The following is a 19,322-nucleotide window of genomic DNA, read 5'->3' as shown; positions in this document are numbered from 1 at the left end:
AACAAGCCATTATAAGTGGACTCTCTTCAAACATCCTTCTTCCCCCGACACATACACACTGCATGTTGACTGGACTCAGGAGCATTTGATTCCATGATCCATCTATATGGGACAAGACTGGAAAGTGGGTCCAGCCCATCCCCCAAAGGCATCCCTGCTGCTATCTTCAGCCTCTGCAGGGGAACCTACCAAAGGAGAAGGACATCCCACAGTCAGGCAGTGGGTCCTGCCTTCATCTCTCTGCCTCCCCCAGGCTTGGGCTCACATGGATCACTTGATGCCTGCTTATCTTGCTGCTTGTGAGACCCTAGATGGCCGCATTTTCTTCCTCACTGTTCCCAGTGGCTAGAACAGTTCTTTGCACATATGAGGCACTTAATATTTGTTGAATTGAATTGAGCCTGAGAGACATGTCAGGTGTTTGGAGAAAATGGGGGTAGATGATGCCGTGGCTTATTCGTGGAGAAGCCGTCCTGGCTTTGGGGTCCCTGATTCCTGGGCATCTCCCTAAGATGCAGTGTCCTCCTCTGTCACATGAATGGTTTAGACTGGATGGCCTCTGAGGTCTAGACTGGGGGTCCTGTGACCAGCCATCTCCTGGCTGCATGATGTGGCCCCCTTCTCTGGCCAGGCCCCCTTTTCCAGGGCTGAGTCTGTTTCAACAATACAACTAGCAGTTGCTGTGGGGGTGTAAAACCAACAACAACCAGTACAAAGAGTGCTACAAAAGCCCAGGTCTTTTTGATCTTCTTTACTAAGCAAAGCAGCGTTAGGGGGTTAAAAATCTTACTTTAATCCAGCATACATATATCATTTACTTAGTCCAAGAGAAAAAACCAGCACCCTGAATTACAGACCAAATGCAATTCGTAGTTATCAACTTCTGAGTATTCAGCCGGGGAGCTCATTACAACGGCTTGCCCAGAATCACACACCACTCCTGCTGTGGCTCAGAACTCCGAGAGAGAACACCAACCTCTGCACTTATATATCCTGTTCAGGACCCCGAGGGCCCCAACCTCACCCAGGATGGCTGTGGAAAAGCTCCCCACCCCCAGTGTCACATCAGATACAAATCAATGACTTCCAATTGTCTCAGTGCTGAGAAATACAAAAACGTCCCACTTTATCTGCCCCATTCAAACAAAGGCCAGAATCATTAAAGGTCAACAGCAAAAGTCCCACCTTAATTACTATTACAGAGTCACAGGGAGCACAGCTCACTTCAGGATGCTCAGGAACGTGGCCACTCGTCCGGCCAGCTGCCAGGTCAACAGAGAATCAGCTCATCACCTAGGCCAGCACTCTCATTGGACAGACGAGGGAAGGGGCTGCTGGAAATTTCCATGGCTGTTTGAGGGCAGAGGTGACACTGGGAGCTCCTCATCCAGCCTCACCTGGGGCCTTCTCCTCTTCTCTTCTCTCCACACCTTTGTCTGGAGCCCCAGGTGGGTGCCTCACTGACAACCTTGAGGGCCTGGGAGCCTGCCATCGGCCATGCTCAGTGAGCAAACTGCTGGTAGTGTCAGGGAGAAGCATTCTGCCTCCTGGTTGTTTGCTCTTCTGGGTTTGCCAAATCAGGACCTCAGGTTTTTGGAGGCGGAAGGGAGGGAGGAAGCATCAGCTGAGCACTATGGCAGGCTCTGTGCTAAGCACTGTACAGACATCATTTGAGTCCAGTAGCTGGTGTCTAAGTGTCAGAGATTGAATTAGAATTCAGGTCTTCCTAATTCCGGGGTCAGCACTCTGTGTGCTGTGGTGCCCCCTTGCTGCCCAGCGAAGGAGAAGATCCGGCCCAGACTACTGATTCGACTACCCAGTCTGGGCTGTCCAGCATCTCGGATGTAGACTGACATGCAGCCTTTCATCAGCCTGTCATACCAGGAGGGCCTCATGGCCCTGAGACTGGGGCAGGGAAGGAGATCCCATGAGGAGCTCATTGGCTGGGTCCACCTGGTGAATGAAGGTGGAGGAGTCAGCAGACAGCCCTCTGCCTAGAGTGAGCCGCAGGGGATGAAGCCAGGCAGATGGGCCACTTGAGAGCAGGATATGGTGCCCACTCGGTGAAGGGTGGGCTCCAAGGCTGCTGCTCAATGCTGGTGCCAGGGAGCATAGCTGGGATGCCCAGGGTCATTCACGTTCCTCCTCTGTCTGCCCATGTCCTTCCTGCCTTGTCCTCAGAAATATGCATGCACGATTCTTCAGATTCTGTGATTCTGCTCCTGGGCTGTGCATCCAGACGTGACAGGAGGAGGGCAGCTGGGGGTGGCAAGGGGCATGGCTACTCCAACTTCATCTCAGAGAAAATGGGAGATCCCCAAATGCTTGCGTGTCTAACTTTATATGTGACCAGTGCATGTGGTTGGGAGGACAGTTTTCCACCAGGAGTTCCTCAATGCCCAGATTAATTAGTCTCTGTCCCAGCTCACAAGAGCTTTCTCTCCCTGTTTCAGGAATCAGCAATGCCGAAGCTCGACAACCAGGGAAAGCTCCAAACTTCAGCGTCAACTGGACGGTCGGGGACCCCAATCTGGAGATCATTAATGCCACCACCGGGAAGGATGAGATGGGCCGCGCATCTCGTCTCTGCAAACAAGCGCTTTACAGTCGCTGGCTACGCATCCATGCCAAGGTATGTCCAGCCCACCTCATACCCTGAATGGGCTCCTTCTGGGCAGCGTCCTGGGGGTGCTCAGTCCATTCTGCTGCTCCAAGGTCCCAGGCTTCTGCCCCCATAGCTGCCATGTCTGGTATTTAATGGCATCCAGATTCAAAACTGTCCTGTGAATACTGAACAAGCACAGCCACCTCCCAGATAAAGAGAAGGGAGAATGAAACAGAAGCAGAGAGGCATCCTGATGCCTGCTATAAGAACAGGCCCAGGGTGGCAACATAAAGAGGCCCACACTCTCCTTCATTCCCTCCTCTTTGGTGCTAAGGGGCTGATTTCAGACAAAATGTTCCGAGTTTAGTCCCAATCTCTCCATGCCCCTGTCAGGATGATTCCTTGCCCACTCCTGACCATCTTGTGGTTGAACCAAAATTCAGGGCATTGGTCATGAGAAGGCAGGTTCTATTTTTGCACCTGTGGGTAGAAGGTGGTAGACGAGCCAGCCTTTCCTTGGTCCTTCTTTCCACCTGTAGAGCCAGAGAAGGCCCTGGACCTCTCCCTTCTTAGCCATGCTAGCTCCAACCTTTGATATCCAGATGCTCAGAATGTCTTCTCCCCGTTCTCAGGGGCCCTTCCTTTTGGGCAGATTCTTTAGGAAGGGCCCTGTTTCTCACACCGGCTTTGATTGATTTAAGGAGGTATACAGGCCCTGTTCACACTCAGTTCTTTGTTTGATTCCATCAAAAAGTGCTCTTGGCTAACAAAGGTAATTGCTTTTAAGTAGGTGGGAGAATCACAGAAGCCCCACCTTTACAGGTAGAACTCAGGGATCTCCCTTTCCTGGTGCAGCAGAGGTTTTCTCTCTGAGGATGCTTTTCCCCCTCCTCTCCCTAGCCCTTAGTCATGACTGACAGCCGTTCCTTCCCTCCTAGCTCTCCTCCAACATGCGCACCAAGATCAGCAAGCCTCACCTGTACCATGAGTGCAAGCAAGGTGCCATGGAGTACCAGTCTGCCAAAGAGTCACTCTTCAAGGCCTTCCTCAAAGCAGGCCTCGGAGCCTGGGTGGAAAAGCCCATCGAGCAGGACCAGTTCTCTCTCAACTGCACACCCTGACTCGGGGGACGAGAGGTTGTTCTGGACGGCACCTGGACACCCAGTCGTCACCTGGCGCCTCTGCCACAATGAGCCCTCCTGCGCGTGCGCGTGTGCACACCCTCTCACAGCTCACACATGCACACACATTCACTGCACACACACATACACACACACACACAGCCGTTAACATATGCAAGCTTTCACAACTGCACACACATGCACACACGCTCAGACAGCTACACACACACACACACACACACACACACACACACACACGCGCACACACACGCGTGCACGCAGACACCCTTTTTAGAATTAACCAGCAACTGCTTTCAGTCCCTTTTCATGTTTTGGAAATCTCATTGTTAGCTTGTTTAATTTTATTTTTGAAAACTCGAGTGTAGTTATCTAGCAAATCCATCTGTCTTACAGCGGCTACATTGTAGACTGGGTCTAATTTTTACATCTCCCCTTGAGTCAGACCCCGGCCCTGGAGCTCCCCTTCCCCCACGTAAGGCAATACAGGCAGGTGCACTACCATGTACATACTTACATTGGGGTTTTCACAGCATTTTTAGGATGTGGTTTGAATTTTTCTAGAACTCAGCTACAAAATCCATTTCTGCTCCTTCATAAGCTTTCTGTGAGTGAGAGAGGATGTGCGTGATGAGGCTACAAAGCCAGAAGGAGAGCCTGCTTGTCCCTACCTCCTGGTCCTTTAAAAAACCAGCTGCTGAGAAATGGTCGTCAGCGTGTGTATTTATTAATCTGTGACCCGGTTCCAAGTACTTGACCTTACCTCCCATTTCCATGTGGTGTAAAGTCTTTGTTTTTTTATCATTATCAACTGGAAACCAAGTAGAGGTCATTTGTAAGTTCCTCAATTAGGTCTGTATAACATAGAAGTTGACTCTTAGTAGCTGATTTCTCTCCTGTCTCCCCGATAGTTATATATATCTATATCTATACATACACACACGCACATATGCACACACACACACACACACGTATATCTATATCTATATATATATATCTATATACACACCCAGGAGTTCAGAGTACAATCACAGCTTTAGCATTACTAGGGCACCTTTAAGAACCAGCGTGATTAGTTAGGAAAGTTTGAATGCCAGCACAATGTTTGAGTGCCAGCCCTGCTGCCTCTCCTCCTTCCTAAGTAACTGGGAGGGCCCTTTGGGAAGATCTTCTTTGTGAACCTTAATTCCAGGATTCTTCCCTGATCTGTCTGTGTTCATCCTTAATTTGACCCCTAGGTCCCATGGGAGGGGGGGGTTGTCCCGTGGAACTTGAATCTGCCGACCTAATGGCCAGCTGGTGGAGATTTGGGGGCTGGGCCAGGTGACCGAAAGCTCCCTATGTTTGCTCAGAGTGCTAGTGCAAGATGGCCTTGGGTTTCTTTTTAGGCTTTCCTATCCACATCTGCACATGGAGCCAGCACAAAACTGATGGAGGAAATGGGATCAGAAGCTGCTTCTGCCCATCAGACCTTTGGGTAGAAGGGTCATAATGGCTTGACTCAGAGCTACCTTCCATGTCTCGTCTCACGGGTCCATTGCCAAGGATGGCTTTCCAGGCCATTTGGTAGGAGGCACCTCTCCCCTAAGTGGAAGTCTCAGAGGAGAGGAACAGTCTCATTTACCTAATGTAGCAGCAGCATCCCATGGTCCGAGCAGCCATGGATCAGGGCCTGTGCTAAGGAAAGGTAACCATTGCTGCTGCCCAAACATGTTGACTATTCAACTCCCAGAGCAGCAACTACCTCAGCCTGGGCCACTCCTTTTGGGTTAACCTACACATGGCCAGAAATGATGAGAAGGCAAGAAAGCAGCCTCACCCATCAGGGGTGAATTATAGAAACGATTTATGTCGTAACAATTAACATTCAGCTTCAGATCCTTGTAAAAGAAAGGACATTTGATTTCCAAATGGGAGAAAAAGGAGCTTTGGCAACTGTGAACATTTTTTGCTAAAGGGCTCTAAATAGGTGGAACATGAGGAATGAGGATGAGGATTTCTGGGAAAAAGAAACTGTATCCACTCAAACAGATGGGAAATAGCTAGCCTAGAAATTCAGGGTTTGTGTGAGAGGAAATAGCAGAAATCTGCATTGTGTTTATAAGGGAATTTTTTTTTCCCTTAAGGGAGGAATGGTTACTTCTATAATTTTCTCAAATTATTTTTAAGAATTTATTTTTTAAAAAAGTCTCTTTCAGAATTTGAGCTCTTAGGAATAGGCCTTTTTAAAGTCCCTAACGTGGTGAAAAGAATGGGAGCGATTTTGCACAAAAATCTTGAACGGTTCATGTTCAAGGGTAAGGGGCCCGGTGAGGGATGGCATCTCCAGGGGGTCTCTTCATTGTCACGGCGTCTGATTGGCTTTCTGGCCGGTAACGTTGGTCAGCAAGGAGACGTGGAAGTGGAGGAGGAGGAGCAGGTGAGGGCATCCAGGATTGTCTGGGGTTCCCTCTGCCACCAGAAAGAGTTGCCGTGGTCTGATAGAAAAGACTGGCTCTCTGCATTCCTTGGCATTCTCCCCAGCATCTCTGGTCAAGTCGAGAGCTCAGATGCCATGTTCATCAAACTCGGGACCTCCCCTGCTTCTGCTGCCATCTCTTTCATGTCCCCATGGGTTAATAGGGCAGCAGTCATGGAAAGCTTTTAATTGCTTTAACTTTGAATAATCAAAGATGAAAGTGTGCCCATTAAAGGCCGTGAAAGTGTGGGGCTCCCCAGGTCTTGCCAGGTCAGGCTGTACCTGTGAGGATCACTGGTGCTTCGGTTGTTACAGAACAGCAGTGATGGGTGGTGGCAGCTTCCAGGCTGGCCTCATACTTTCCTTCTTCCCTAATCCCCCCTCCTTATTTTCATTCTAATGAGTGAATATGAATGTTTGCCTCAGGATCATCACAAAATTGAAAGAAAATGAATTAAGCAGATGTAAATACTTGAAAAATATAGTAAGGTTTTCTTCAATTCTCTTCTAGCTTTATCAAAGACATGTTTAACAAACTGAAATGATTCAGCCTGGAAGGCAATGAGACAATATTGTGTAGGGGTGGGTTGGGTCATTTGGACATGAGCCTCAGAAGACTCAGCTAGTTGCCTTGTTACTACACTCAGGATTAGCGAAGGACTCCACGTGAAGTTGACCTGCCCTTTGCCACTGAAGCACACATTTTCTGGCTGAGAAGCGGGTCTCCACAGCCCACCTACTGCAAACATTGGCCACTTCCTAGTAGGGCTCAGAATGAGAATAGCTGGGTGGTGCTGCCAGGGGGAGACCACCAGCTGTTGTCCTAGGGAACATTTTTCATCTTTCTCATAGTTGGAGAAACCAGAACATGTCAAGGATGAATACAGTACCCATCCTCATCTCTAGTGTTAAAACTCACCACTGTCTGTATTAGGTGACTGCTGAATTGCTGGAGGCCGGTTCTCCATGGCTGTGCTCTGAAGGAGACCTGGTGCTGACTGTGGGGGGTGAGCAGAGCATGCCGCTGCCAGCCCACGAAAGCCCATGCCAGAGAAGAAGCTGGGTACCTGAACGGCATTTGCACATTGACAGAGGCTTGACTCATGCTCCCCATGTCCAAGAAGGGGTCTCTTATTTACAAAAGACTCACATCTTGGAGAATCTCGGCCATGTCTGCCAGGCGATCAAACGGAGCCTCTTTTGGTGGTTTTGTTAAAACAGGTTCAAGGTTTGGGTTTTTTTCCTACCTAGAAGCTAACAGGCGTCTGAATGGTGTCACTGCCATGTCACTGGGTGGAGGTGACCTCTTGCACTGAAGAATACCTTGTACGTTGTTGCATTTTTATTGTTGTCAATAGAGAAGATGTTGTATTTTTTCTAAGGGGGTGGGGAGAGCTTGTAATTCAAATCCTGCTATTTTTAAGAAATTGTCTATTGAAGCGCTGCTCTAAAAATATGGGAGAGTCCTCCTGCTTTGTCCAGCACATCCCGGCTGTGTGATAGCCATTCTAATTCCCTGCTTCTCCTCTAACCCGCTGCTGTGCCCCAGTGTGCCATGGCTGTGTCCTCCGAGTGGGGACAGAACTCTCCAAGCTTTGCCAGCCCCTCACTGGGAATCTTTGGTTCCCTGGATGGAGGAGGCTGACCTCACAGGTGCTGTCCTCTGGAAATCCAGGCTTTGGGAGCTACCCACAGTCTGTCATCAAGGGCTTCTCTCCTAAGGAAGGGATCCCCTTCTACATGTGAGGTGCCCTGCATGGCGCAGGACCTGGGTTGATCCCCATGGGGGTAAGCGCCTTATGGGGTCCCCATGACCCTTTGAGGGTTACCATGAAAACTAGGGTGAATAGGCAACAGCTTGCAGGTCTGTGGGGGTGGGAGGGGACAAGGACTCCTGACCTCATGCCAGAACAAGAAGGTGTCTTTGCCTGCAGCTCCCTAGGTTGCCTGGGCATGATCTGAAACCTCCCTTTAGCAAGGGAACACCGGAGCCTGGGTCATTGGAAATCTGAATTGTTCACTCAAAGATTCAAATAGTTTAAGAAAAAGAGTCCTCAAATGGCTTCAAGTGGCAAATGGCACAAGGTAGAGTTGTATCTCCCACCACCGTGGGAGTCTGGCATGGCTGCCTACCATGATTTCATGTTCTTTTAATGATCTGGTTTTATAGCAACTGTCGTTGTCCCCAAAGGAGGTCTCCCTGGAAGATGGGAGAGAATGGAGAATTGTTTGCTCCAAGGACACCCCCCTGGCTCTGGGAGAGAGCTTCCCTTGCCATGACCCTTTGGCCACCCATAGATTGGCTGCTGTGGCTCCAGGGGTCTAGTCACCTGATGGAATGGATGGCTAAGTCCTGTGCCTTCCTGGCTCCTTGGAGCTTCAGCTGGGACCCTGCTAAGGGAGGAGGTAGTGGGTGTCTGTTTGATGTGGGAGCTTTGTCATATGGTAGAAAATCTCCCACCCCACGCTACCCCCCAATTTGGTGCCCACAGAGCTAATCCCCAAGTGATGCTGTCATTCTCACCAGTGTGTCTATCTTGGGGCTACTCAGTGCTCATGTCTTAGATTTTTCAGAAATAGCCCTCAAAGTAACCTACAGCTGCCCCAACAAACATTTGGAAAGCATTCTGCCTTTGTATCCCCAGTGCTTTGCATACAGCAGGTGCTTAATAAATACTTGTATTGAATTGATTTGGTCAGAATTGGTCTTCAAAGTGTGCCTGGCACTGGAGATGGTGCTTTGAGGATGCCAGGCAGGCTGCTGGACAAGAAAAGGCATCGTTTAATCTCTGCCTCACTCCCACCCCACCCCACCCTCCCAAATCATTTCAGCTGCTAGAAAACTCTGTACCTTAGTGTCTAGGAGTATTTCACAGTCACCTTCAAAGCATGGCTGGGTCCTTTACAAGTATTAAAATGAGGTCAAAGCACAGGAAAGGGTAACAAAGTTAGTCTGCCTTTGTCATTCTTAAATTCTGGGAAATGATAGTACTAATTGAAGGGGGGGTGTTTCAGGTCAAACCCAAACTAAGCAGGGATGACAGAGGCAGGAAGCCCTGGGAGCCCCCCAGTCTTGGTAAGTCCATCCCTTCTTCATCCACGCTATTCAGCAGCCAGCCCTATGTGGATCCAGCGTCCCCCAGTGGCGCCAGAGGTCAGACCAGGCTACGTATAGGTAGAGGCAGCCAGCCACAGCACTGATGCAAGCCCTCAGCACCTGGAATACCATGATGGGTCTCCCTGCCTCAAAACTCAGAAGCAGCTTGCTGGTGTTTGGCACCCCCTCCCACCTACCCCCCACTTTGTATAATGTGGGCTGGGCTGTGGCCACTTGGTCAGAAGCCTGGCATTCAGGTAATGAACGTGGGGTTTCTTTTAATGGGATTTTTAAAAGTGCTATCTCTTGGAACCTTAATGAGCAGCTGTGGGCTGAAAGACGGGATTCTATGGTGATTTCAGTGTGATTAGCAAGAGGCTCTCCAAACCCTCTGGGGGCCCAGGCCATGTCTTGTTATATGTTTTGTGCCGACAGTTTCTTTCCTTGACAGAGGAATCCCTGGACTCCTGTTTCTGTATTCTGCCCCTCCAAAGACCATCTCTGGTTGCCCTGACAGCCCTGCTGGGGGGGGCTGTGTCAGGCGCTCACAGCCCAATCCTCAAAAGCACAGTTTGTGAGGTGTCAGTGGAGGGAGCCCTCAAGGACCTTACAGTCTTCGCTTTTCCAGACTTTGGGTTGTTTTCTTTGGATTGTGGTTTTAGCAATTGGTCAATTTGTATGAATATAATCCAGCCAAGAAACTTGTCCCTAAGATTAACCCTGCAGTATTCTCTGTATAGATAGACAATATTATGGCCTGCATGAGCTTTCTCTCACACTGAGACCTAGCCGGAAACGAGCATGAGACGCTGTCCTATGTAGACAAAGGGATTTAAAGTGTTCGAAATAAAAATACATTTAACTACACTGTGCAGTCTCTCAGGGTAGTGTTTTCTACTGACCATGGTATTGTCTCCACCTTCACCCATGTGACTCATGGGCATTGGAGCCACCGGGGAGGGGGGTTGGGGGGGGAGGCACCATATTGTAGTAGCAGGTCTTGCTTCTCTGGAGCATCTAACCACTCACCCAACTTAGAACCTTGGAGTCAGCCTTTTTTCTCTCTCCTACAAGTCCCATATTGGGTCAGTACCCAGATTTTGGCATCTGGCTTCCACCACATACAAGCATTTAACAACAAACTTTTATTAAGCACCTACCATGAGCTGGGTGCTGGGGATTCAAAGAAAAGTGGGAAAAATGTCCTCAAGGAGCTCACTTTCTACTAGGGAGCAATCAGCCCATGGACAAGTGATATTAATCTGTAAGGTAAAGAACAATTTGTCTAGGAGACGAGTGGTTAAAGGACAGGGACAGTCTAGAAGAGAAGAGACAGGATGTCAATATCTACCCCCAAATCATACAAATGAACGTTCAAACAACTCACAGGTTTGGAGGCATGGCAGGCCAGGGCACGGATGGGAGGATTCAGTGATGGAGGAGGAGTGGGAAGACAGATGCTGTGAATTGTTCCAACTGGTATTTGAAGATGTCTGGGTCCCAAAATGAGGCTCTTCCCTAACCGAGCTCTGAAAAATGAATGACTTTAGTTTTTAATTGAAGAGGTTCATTAGCATTTATCCTTGTAGTTTGACCCTCACTGAAACGGCAAGTGTATCTTCCTGGAATAGGTCCTGAGTTGACTCCTCATCTAGTCTGTCTCGGCCATGTCATCTGGTCCCATTGGTTCCGTTATTGTCTCTGGGCAGGTCACTCTCAGATGTACCACATGGCCCTAGTTTCTCCCTAATTCTGACACTGTCACCAATTCACTGCCTACTGGACATTTGCGACTAGATGTTCCAGAGGAATTTGGAACTCAATGTGTCTAAAATGACTCTTTCAAACTAATGAGGACTCCATTGGCTGGTGATACAGGCTGGCAACTTCAGTGTCATTCTCCACTCTTCTCCCCCCACCCAATTTTGCCAGATCTTGGTGTTTCTATCACCAGAACATGTCTCCAATAGGCCCCCTTCTCTCCTCTGAGGCAGCCAGCCACAGCACTGGTGCAAGCCCTCAGCACCTGGAATACCATGATGGGTCTCCCTGCCTCAAGCCTCTCCCTTCTCCATTCTACCCTCCCCACAGCCATCGAAGCAAGCTTCCTAAAGCACAGGAATGACCACGTCACTTACCTGGACGAGAAGCTCTGGTGATTCCCTGTGACCTTCAGGATCAAATGCAAAGTGCTCTGGCCTCCAAAGCCCTTCCCAACCTTGCTCTGACTAACCAATACTTTCAGGAATATTACCCATCTCTCTCTCTCTCTCTCTCCCTCTCCCTCTCCCTTCCCTCCTCTCCCTCTCCCTTCCCTCCTCCCCATCTCTCTCTGTGTCTGTCTATCTCTGTCTCTCCTGTCTCTCTCTGTCTCTCCCGTCTCTCTCTCTCCCTGTCTCTGTCTGTCTGTCTCTCTTTCTCTCTGTCTCTTCCCCCCTCCCCATCTCTCTCTGTGTCTATCTCTGTCTCTCTCTCCTGTCTCTGTCTCTCCCATCTCTCTCTCCCTGTCTCTGTCTGTCTGTCTGTCTGTCTGTCTGTCTGTCTCTGTCTCTCCCCCCCACTTCCCCTTTCCCTTTTCCAAACTGGCCTTGGCACCTTTCCTCTCCCTCAACATTCCAATCCTTCTCTCCAGGCTTTGTGCTCAGTGACTGCCAATGACTCTTTCCTTATTCCCACTTCCCCAAATCCCAAGATCCCTTCCATGCTGAGCTCAGAAACTTTCTCCCCCATGAGATTTATTCAGATCCCCTAGTTATTGGTGGGCTTCCCCCTGCTCAAAAGTTATTTTGTATCTCCTTTGCATGTTTACTTACTTTTGTGCTCTCTCTCCCATTAGAATGCGCACTTCCTGGAGGGCAGAGACTATCTCCTTTCTGCCTTTGTAGCCCCAGGCCCTGGCAGAGTGGCCAGCACTAAATGAATGCTCATTGAATGAGCCCCCTTAAATGTAGTTCCCCACATTTCAATCAATCAGCAAGCCTTTACCAGTGTTGGGGATACAAGAACAAAAGTGAAGCAGTCCGTGCCCTCGAGGACATTTTGGAAGGGGCACTGTAGCTGCTGGGGCTGGGGGTGGGGGGAATCAAGAAGGGCTTCATGAGCTACATACCATCTACTTCTTTTGATGCACTGCTGTGATTTCACTATCATACGCTGGACTGGAATACTGGGAAACCGTCCAGCTGATTTCAAGTGCAAATTTCTGAAGAGCAGGCAAGACATCTGTTCCACTCATCGCTGTACTACGAAATTTGACTCAATTCAGGAAGTATTTGTGAAGTCCGAGTCACCCAGACCCCACCCAGATCTTAGAGAGCATCCGTCTTGATGGGTGCTTTCTAATAGTGGTGTTGTCCACTCTTGTCGATGCTCTGGAGATGGAATAGGCTCACTGTGCATACAGAGCTCAAGAGGTTGGGAGGGCTAAGCCTCAGACCTGTTGGGTGGGGACTCAAAGAAGGGGCAGAACCACTGTTTGCAGTGGGAGGGATCATGATAATGATGAAGGAGAAGGAAACAAGAGCAACTTTATTGTCATTTTTGCTTCTGTTTTCTTTGCCAAGAGAATGGACCGGAAAAGATACAACAAAAATGGCCAGTAGAGAGAGAAACAGTTTTCTCATCTGTAGCATGAGGCAGTGGAGTTTGTGACCTCTGAGGTCCTTTCCTGTTCTAAATCTGTGCTCCCCACAAAAGAGGAGGTAGAGAGTTCTACCTTTTCTCTGGAATCAGTTTCCTTAGATACAAAGCCATGTAGCAAAATTAGCAAAGAACAGGGAGCCCAAAGAGAGGTCCAGTCCTGGCTCCACCACTTATATTACTAGATGTGAGACCTTGGGCAAGTCATTTAACCACTGTAAACCTCCATTTTCTTATCTTTGAAAGCAGGATTTTAAAAATAGGATTTGCAAGGTTGAACACCCAGAATTCAGAGAATTACAGACTTTCAGAGCTAGAAAAGACCTTGGAGGCAAGATTTCCTCCACAACAAACTGGGCAAATGAAGAACTCAAGGAAGGTTCTCACGGCCCAGACAAAGTCACCCATTTTATCTTGGGGCAGCTCTAGATTCCAGGATGTTTTCCCAGACATTAAGCATCAACATTCCTCTTTGCAGCTTCTTATCCCATGGATTCTAGCTTGGCCCTCTCAGGTTAAATAGAGCAAAACCAGTCCCAGGTCTATAGAACCACCCTTACTCCAGGCCCAATCCCTTTAGTTTTGGCCCAACCCATGGTCTTACCATTTCATGATGCTGCTGCCTCTTGGTTGTGTTAAACCTGAAAATTTGGTTGAAGGAAACAACAGAGCTAGGTGATAGAAAAATCCATGTTGTTTATTATTTTTCCCTTAAAGCATAGCGGAGCTAGCTTACTTGTACATACAAGGAGTCAGAGTATAAACTCTGGCTGGTTGAACAAAGGAATGAGAAAACTTATATACATTATTTTAGCAGAGTTAGCAAGCCTGTATGACCTCATTTTTATGACCCCCATGTATGTTTAACCATGATACAAGAAGAGGATTTTCCTTAATGGAATAGAGTTGTAAAGGATGTTGACAAAAGTCAGTTGAAACTACAGCCCAGCGTCTCTGCGTCTCATTACATTCCATAACATAGTACGTACCTGTAGAATATTAAGCAAGGTAATCTCTCTTGGGGTTGGGGTAATGTCCTTAATGATCCGGCCTTGCTGACAGAGGTAAGGGTATTTCCTGAGCAAACTTTTAGAGAGAACAAAGAAGCCCAGGTCCTGGATCTTCATCCAGTTACTCATTAAATCAGGCTCTGGGTCCGGTTGATATTAAAAATGATATAAAATAGTATAATATTTTCCACAGTTGTCACATGAGGTTCATTCGAAAGGACTGAACTTGCTTAAAGACTCAAGGGGGGACATGAAGGCTGTCTTTAACGTTTTCAAGGGCTGTCATGCGCAGGAGGGACTACGCTGGTTCCTTGTTGGCTCTAGAAGGTGGAGCCGGGAGAAATGGGTGAACACGGCTAAGGGCAATTTAATCTTGATGTCAGGAGGAACGTTGTCACCAATGGAACTGCCCCCAAGTAGAATGACCTATGTGCTTCCAGAAATGGCAGGCTCCCTTTCCTTGGACCAGAGGCTGCAGGACCTCTTGTCCCTTTGTGTAGGGGCTGGACCAGATGGCTGGCGGTCTCTTCTAGCGCTCCTATTCTGCGATCCTCTTCCTACGTGTCTCAGCTCAGTCATTGTCTCTATCCGTCCTTTACCTGTGGATGGCCGCTAAGGTACTGCCCCAGACCCTTCTCTCTCTCTCTCCTCTCCTCTCCTCTCCTCTCCTCCTCTCCTCTCCTCTCCTCTCCTCTCCTCTCCTCTCCTCTCCTCTCCTTTGATGACCTCATCGGCTACCACAGATTGAGTTATCATGTCCTGGAAAGAGACACCTCAACCTATGGGGAGTTATAACTCCAGGCTACTAGAAGAATGGTGATGGCATCAAAAAAGATGGGGAAATTTGAAAGGTAATTGGGTTTGGGAGGAAATAAAATGAGTTCCAGCTCTCCCTTGTTTTAGCCAGATGCCCTTGGCCTCTCTGAGTCCTGTTATCAAGTGGGGCTAAGTAAGAAGTTGGCTCAGGATTCCCTCATGTTACAGCTCTGCTCACCTCCATCTGCATGCCCAAAGATTGAGAACACCCTTTGTATACGTATATTGGCCAACAGCTCCAGTAGCATGTTGGGTCAGGGCAAACGTACTAATTTTTTGCCCACTGCTTGGACACTGGCCGTGGCTGGCTCAGGACAGGTGAAGGTTTTCCTGTGCTCTGGTGGGACAGGGAAGTCATTAGTCCTCAGAACCTGCTGCCCAGGGCTGCTTGGAGTAGTCAGAAGGAAGACATCTGGCTGCTCAGAGTGAGTGACCAGCTGTACTAGGGGATGGCTCTCAGCTCTTGGCTCTCTGTCTTGGTTACAAGTGCTACTCCCCCAATCTCTGCCTACTTAGACTAGGAGTGTGCATCCTAGTAGTGTGCATAGATTTGCAAGGGAAAAAAAGACTTCATTCTGTGACAGGGTCTGTTCTCTAGGTCCTGGACACGGGACCATGGTTCCAGGAGCAGAGCTTTATCCAAAGTTCTGTGAAAGCCTGACCTGAGAAGCCCCTCACCTAGAGCAGACAATTGGAAGAATTCCTAGTGATGGAAAAGGGACAGTTTGGAGGAACTTGAAGTCCAGAGACATAGACAGGGACCTTTGGCCACCAGCCCCTTTCACTGATTCTCCAGCCCATGCCCTTTGAATACTCTGAGCTCATTCTTAAGGCCCACCCATGTTGTCTGACCTTGTAGACAAAAGTAACTGAAGATTGCCTCCTTCCCCTTTGATCACCCAATATGCTGACCCATGGCCTTTCCAGTGATCACTGTATGGGTTGGCACACACAGGGGCCATCCAGAGGGATGGTCCTGGCCAAAGGGCACAGTAAGTGACCCCAGCTGCTGCACCACCCCAAGACCTCGTCTTTACATGGAGCTTAATCTCATTTTTAACAAAATGAAGTCAAGGGAGCAGAGCTGGGCTGCTGCAGTCCTGGGCCTGGGAGTGTTTGGAGAAGGGATGTGACTGTTTGACTAAAGCCAGGGCCCACTGACCTCCCCATCCACTGTTTATCCTCCTGCTTGCCCAGAAGCTAATCAGCTTAGCTCACGGTTGGGTGAGTGAGACAGACAGACAGGGAGGGAGGGAGGGAGGGAGGGAAGGGCACTCCTTTGGTCATTTTTTTTAAAGTCCTTCAGTTCTCAGTCAGCTCTGAAGACTGTAAAGGCAGGCTAGAAAATCCATTCTAAAACCTAAAAGTAAACAACCACAACAACAAAACCTGTGCCCTCACAATCCTTCCTCTAGTATTTCTGAGCTGCAATGTCAATGAAAAACTGCATATGATCCTCTCTCAAGCCCTTTGCTGGCCAGGTCCCGTTCGCCGGTGCACTGTTACCTTCTGCCTCCACAGGGAGCTCAGTACTTGGCATGGACAATGCAGGGGCACTGTATCCTACCAACCCTATACCTGGGGGCCACCTAAATACATGGGGAATGTAATCTCTCTAGGATTACCTAGCTGTGTTTGTAGGGAAGTCCATGAAGTGAGCAGAGGCCCTCTTGCCTGCTTCCCAGGGATGGGCACCCAGCCCATCTGTTCTTCTGTGGGGACTCCTCTCTGAAGCGGCCCCTTTCCTCTTGCCTCCAAGAGGCCCTTGTTGGTAGAGAAGGAGATCGATGAATCTTGCCGCCTGACAAGACGCTTTGGCTGGGGGGAGGCAGAATATGCAGAGAATAATTCTAAGGCTGTGGACCTGGGCAGCTTGAAGGATAGTGGGAGCCTTGACAGCAACAGGGACATAAGGAAGATGGCAGCCTCCCTTTTTGGAGGCAGACACACTCTGAGTTCAGTTTTAGGTATGTTGAGTTGATGATGCCTATGGGACTTAGAGATGGAGATGCTTACATGATATCCTGTTTGAAATGTACATCAGCCAATTGGTGATGAGAGACTGGAGCCCAGGGAGGAGATGAGGACTGAATCAACCAACTAACAAGCATTTATGAAACACCTACTATGTTCCAGGCTGGGTGCTGCAGATGAAAAGGCAAAAATGAAGCCAGGCCATCCCTTAGGGTGTTAAACTCACCCTATGTGAATTGGAGGAGGCAACAAGTACCAACAGGTATAAGCACTTTCCCTTGGGGGATGTTTTTCAGTACCTACTGTTTCCAGAATGATGCCTGCCATGTTAAGCTTGAGACATCTGTGGCCCCTCTCCTTTCTCATTCTTTATTAATGTCCTTTTTTTGGAGGGGGGAATGCAAGGCAATCGGGGTTAAGTGACTTGCCCAAGGTCACATAGCTAGTAAGTGTCAAGTGTTTGAGGCAGGATTTGAACTCAGGTTCTCCTGACTCCAGGGCCAGTGCTCTATTCACTGCACCACCTAGCTGCCCCTTTCGTTCTTGGGCCATTGGCCAGCATGTCTCTTGCCATCTGCCCCACAGTTGCTGTGGCTGTGGGAAAGTCCTCAAACATCCAGGTTGATGTTGATTCCATCTGGAAGTCCATGCTCCATCCTTCACAGAATTTTAACCTCCTCATCCTCTGCCATAAATGTTGCCACAACAGCCGCTCTTGTTTTCTTGGTGATATTTTGACAAATGCCCTTCACGAGCACCAAACTACAAGACAACCAACTATCCCACAAAATGGTGTTTCTTGTCCTTGGATGAACAATCAAGTGAACTCTGCATCCTCTTCCTTTGCCTCTCCAAAGAGAACCATCTCTTATTAGCTGTACCTTCCTTCTTCCTAGGTTGGAGTGAAAAGAACCCTGACTCTGGAGTAAAAAGACCTGGGTTCAGATCCTAGCTTGGATGCTTTCTGCCTGTGAAATCTTGGGCCAGTCACTTTCCCTCTTTGGTCCTCAGTTGCCTTCTCTGTCAAATGAGAAATTTGGTGGCCAGTTAAGGCCACATCTAGGGTCCCCACGCCTTGTTTCATGGACAGAAGGAGCTCTTAATCTTTTTGCTGTCAGACCCTCTTGGCAGTCTGGTGAAACTCATGAATCCCTTCTCAGGATAATATTTTTAAATGAACAAAATAAAATCAAAAGTATTACAAAGGAAACAAATTATGTTGAAATATAAAAACATTTTTTTAAAATTCATGGACCCTAGGTTGATTCCATGATTTGGGTTGAGAATATTAAGATTGACACCATCAATTCTAATGAAGAGGAGGTTTAGATGGGAGAGTGGGCCCTCTTATTTCTACCATTTGAGGACACTGTAGGACCCCAAAATCTGTTTGTTGCTTCTCACATCCCAGAGTTTGTGAGGGTCAACTGAAAGAATAGAAGGAAAGTCACTTGGAAACTAGTGAAAGATCTATAAGAATGCTGACAGGTGTTGACTTTAGCCAAGTGTTTCTCAGGCCCCTCCTTCAGTCCATGCCAGGGCATGAGTCCTATAGCCATCAACCTCCCCCCCCCAGTGCTGCCAAATTTGTTCCCACAGAGCCCATAGGGATCCTGCAGATGGAGGCTGGAACACATCTCATCAGCCCCACGGCCCCATCGTCTGTCCCCTGCCTGAGCTGGATTGTCCTCTGAAGGGCTGTCACAAGTGAGTTTGTGCCCATTTACTTCCAAGTGACTCTGAGCAATGAGCCTTCCCCACATCCCTCGAGAGCCTGCCTGCAGCTCAATGCCAGCCATCCTTGGAGTTGGCAAAGTTTTCTCGGTAAAATGTCTCTCTGCCTGTCATTTCCCCCACATTCCCTGACACTCTATGAATGGACTATTTCTGTTCAGACTCCTTCTCCCTTCCCATGCCTGGAATCTGTCCAGTGGAGGTGAGGGGCCAGTCCTGCTTTTGGGTGTGGGGGGGTATGAATCAAACCTTGGGCCAGCAGCCCAGGAAATCCTGCTCAAGCCAAACCTTTCTCCACTGGTGTCATGTTGGAGAGTTGGCTGGTTTTCTGCAAGTCCTAAAGCCTCCATTAACATCGATACTACTGTTACTGATAGCAACAACAGCTAACATTTATGTGACGTTTACTGTGTGCCAGGCACTGTGCTGAAGGCTTTCAATTATAATCTCATTTGGCCCTCACAACAACCATGGAAAGCAGGGGCTATTATTATCTCAATTTTACAGATGAGGAAACTGAGGCAGAGATTAAGAGACTAGCCCAGGTTCACAGCTAGTAAGTGTCTGAGGTTGGATTTGAACTCATTGCACGTCAAACGATGACCCAGGGGAGCTGAAGGCCTTTGAGGTGGGAGCTGTCCATGGTGGGGAACCTCTAACTACGCAAAGGGAATGCACTCTCTGGTCTGTGCACACACTTATCCATCCATACCACTGCCCTTTCTTGGGCAGCTTCTCGCAGACCTATTTGGCCATGGGACACTTTAGGACTTAGAATAAACTGAAATAAATCCATCGATCCAGTTTAGGGGGTCTGGGAGGACTGTAATCTATGCTGGTAGAGAGGTGG

General features: G+C 48.6%; 1 protein-coding gene across 1 annotated transcript in view; it reads left to right on the top strand.

Annotated features, from left to right (window-relative positions):
* Positions 1 to 10,166, top strand: part of ADARB1 (adenosine deaminase RNA specific B1) — a 92,308-nt gene extending 82,142 nt beyond the window's left edge. The window contains exons 9-10 of the mRNA XM_036767069.1: positions 2,454 to 2,632; positions 3,544 to 10,166. Of these exons, the coding sequence (XP_036622964.1) occupies positions 2,454 to 2,632; positions 3,544 to 3,726 (362 nt within the window). The 3' untranslated portion in view covers positions 3,727 to 10,166. The remainder of the gene's footprint in view (positions 1 to 2,453; positions 2,633 to 3,543) is intronic.
* The last annotated feature ends 9,156 nt before the right edge of the window (positions 10,167 to 19,322 follow it).

This window comes from Trichosurus vulpecula, chromosome 7 (assembly GCF_011100635.1).
Source record: "Trichosurus vulpecula isolate mTriVul1 chromosome 7, mTriVul1.pri, whole genome shotgun sequence".
In the NCBI taxonomy this organism is placed as follows: domain Eukaryota; kingdom Metazoa; phylum Chordata; class Mammalia; order Diprotodontia; family Phalangeridae; genus Trichosurus; species Trichosurus vulpecula.
This window is presented reverse-complemented; position numbering and strand designations above follow the sequence as displayed.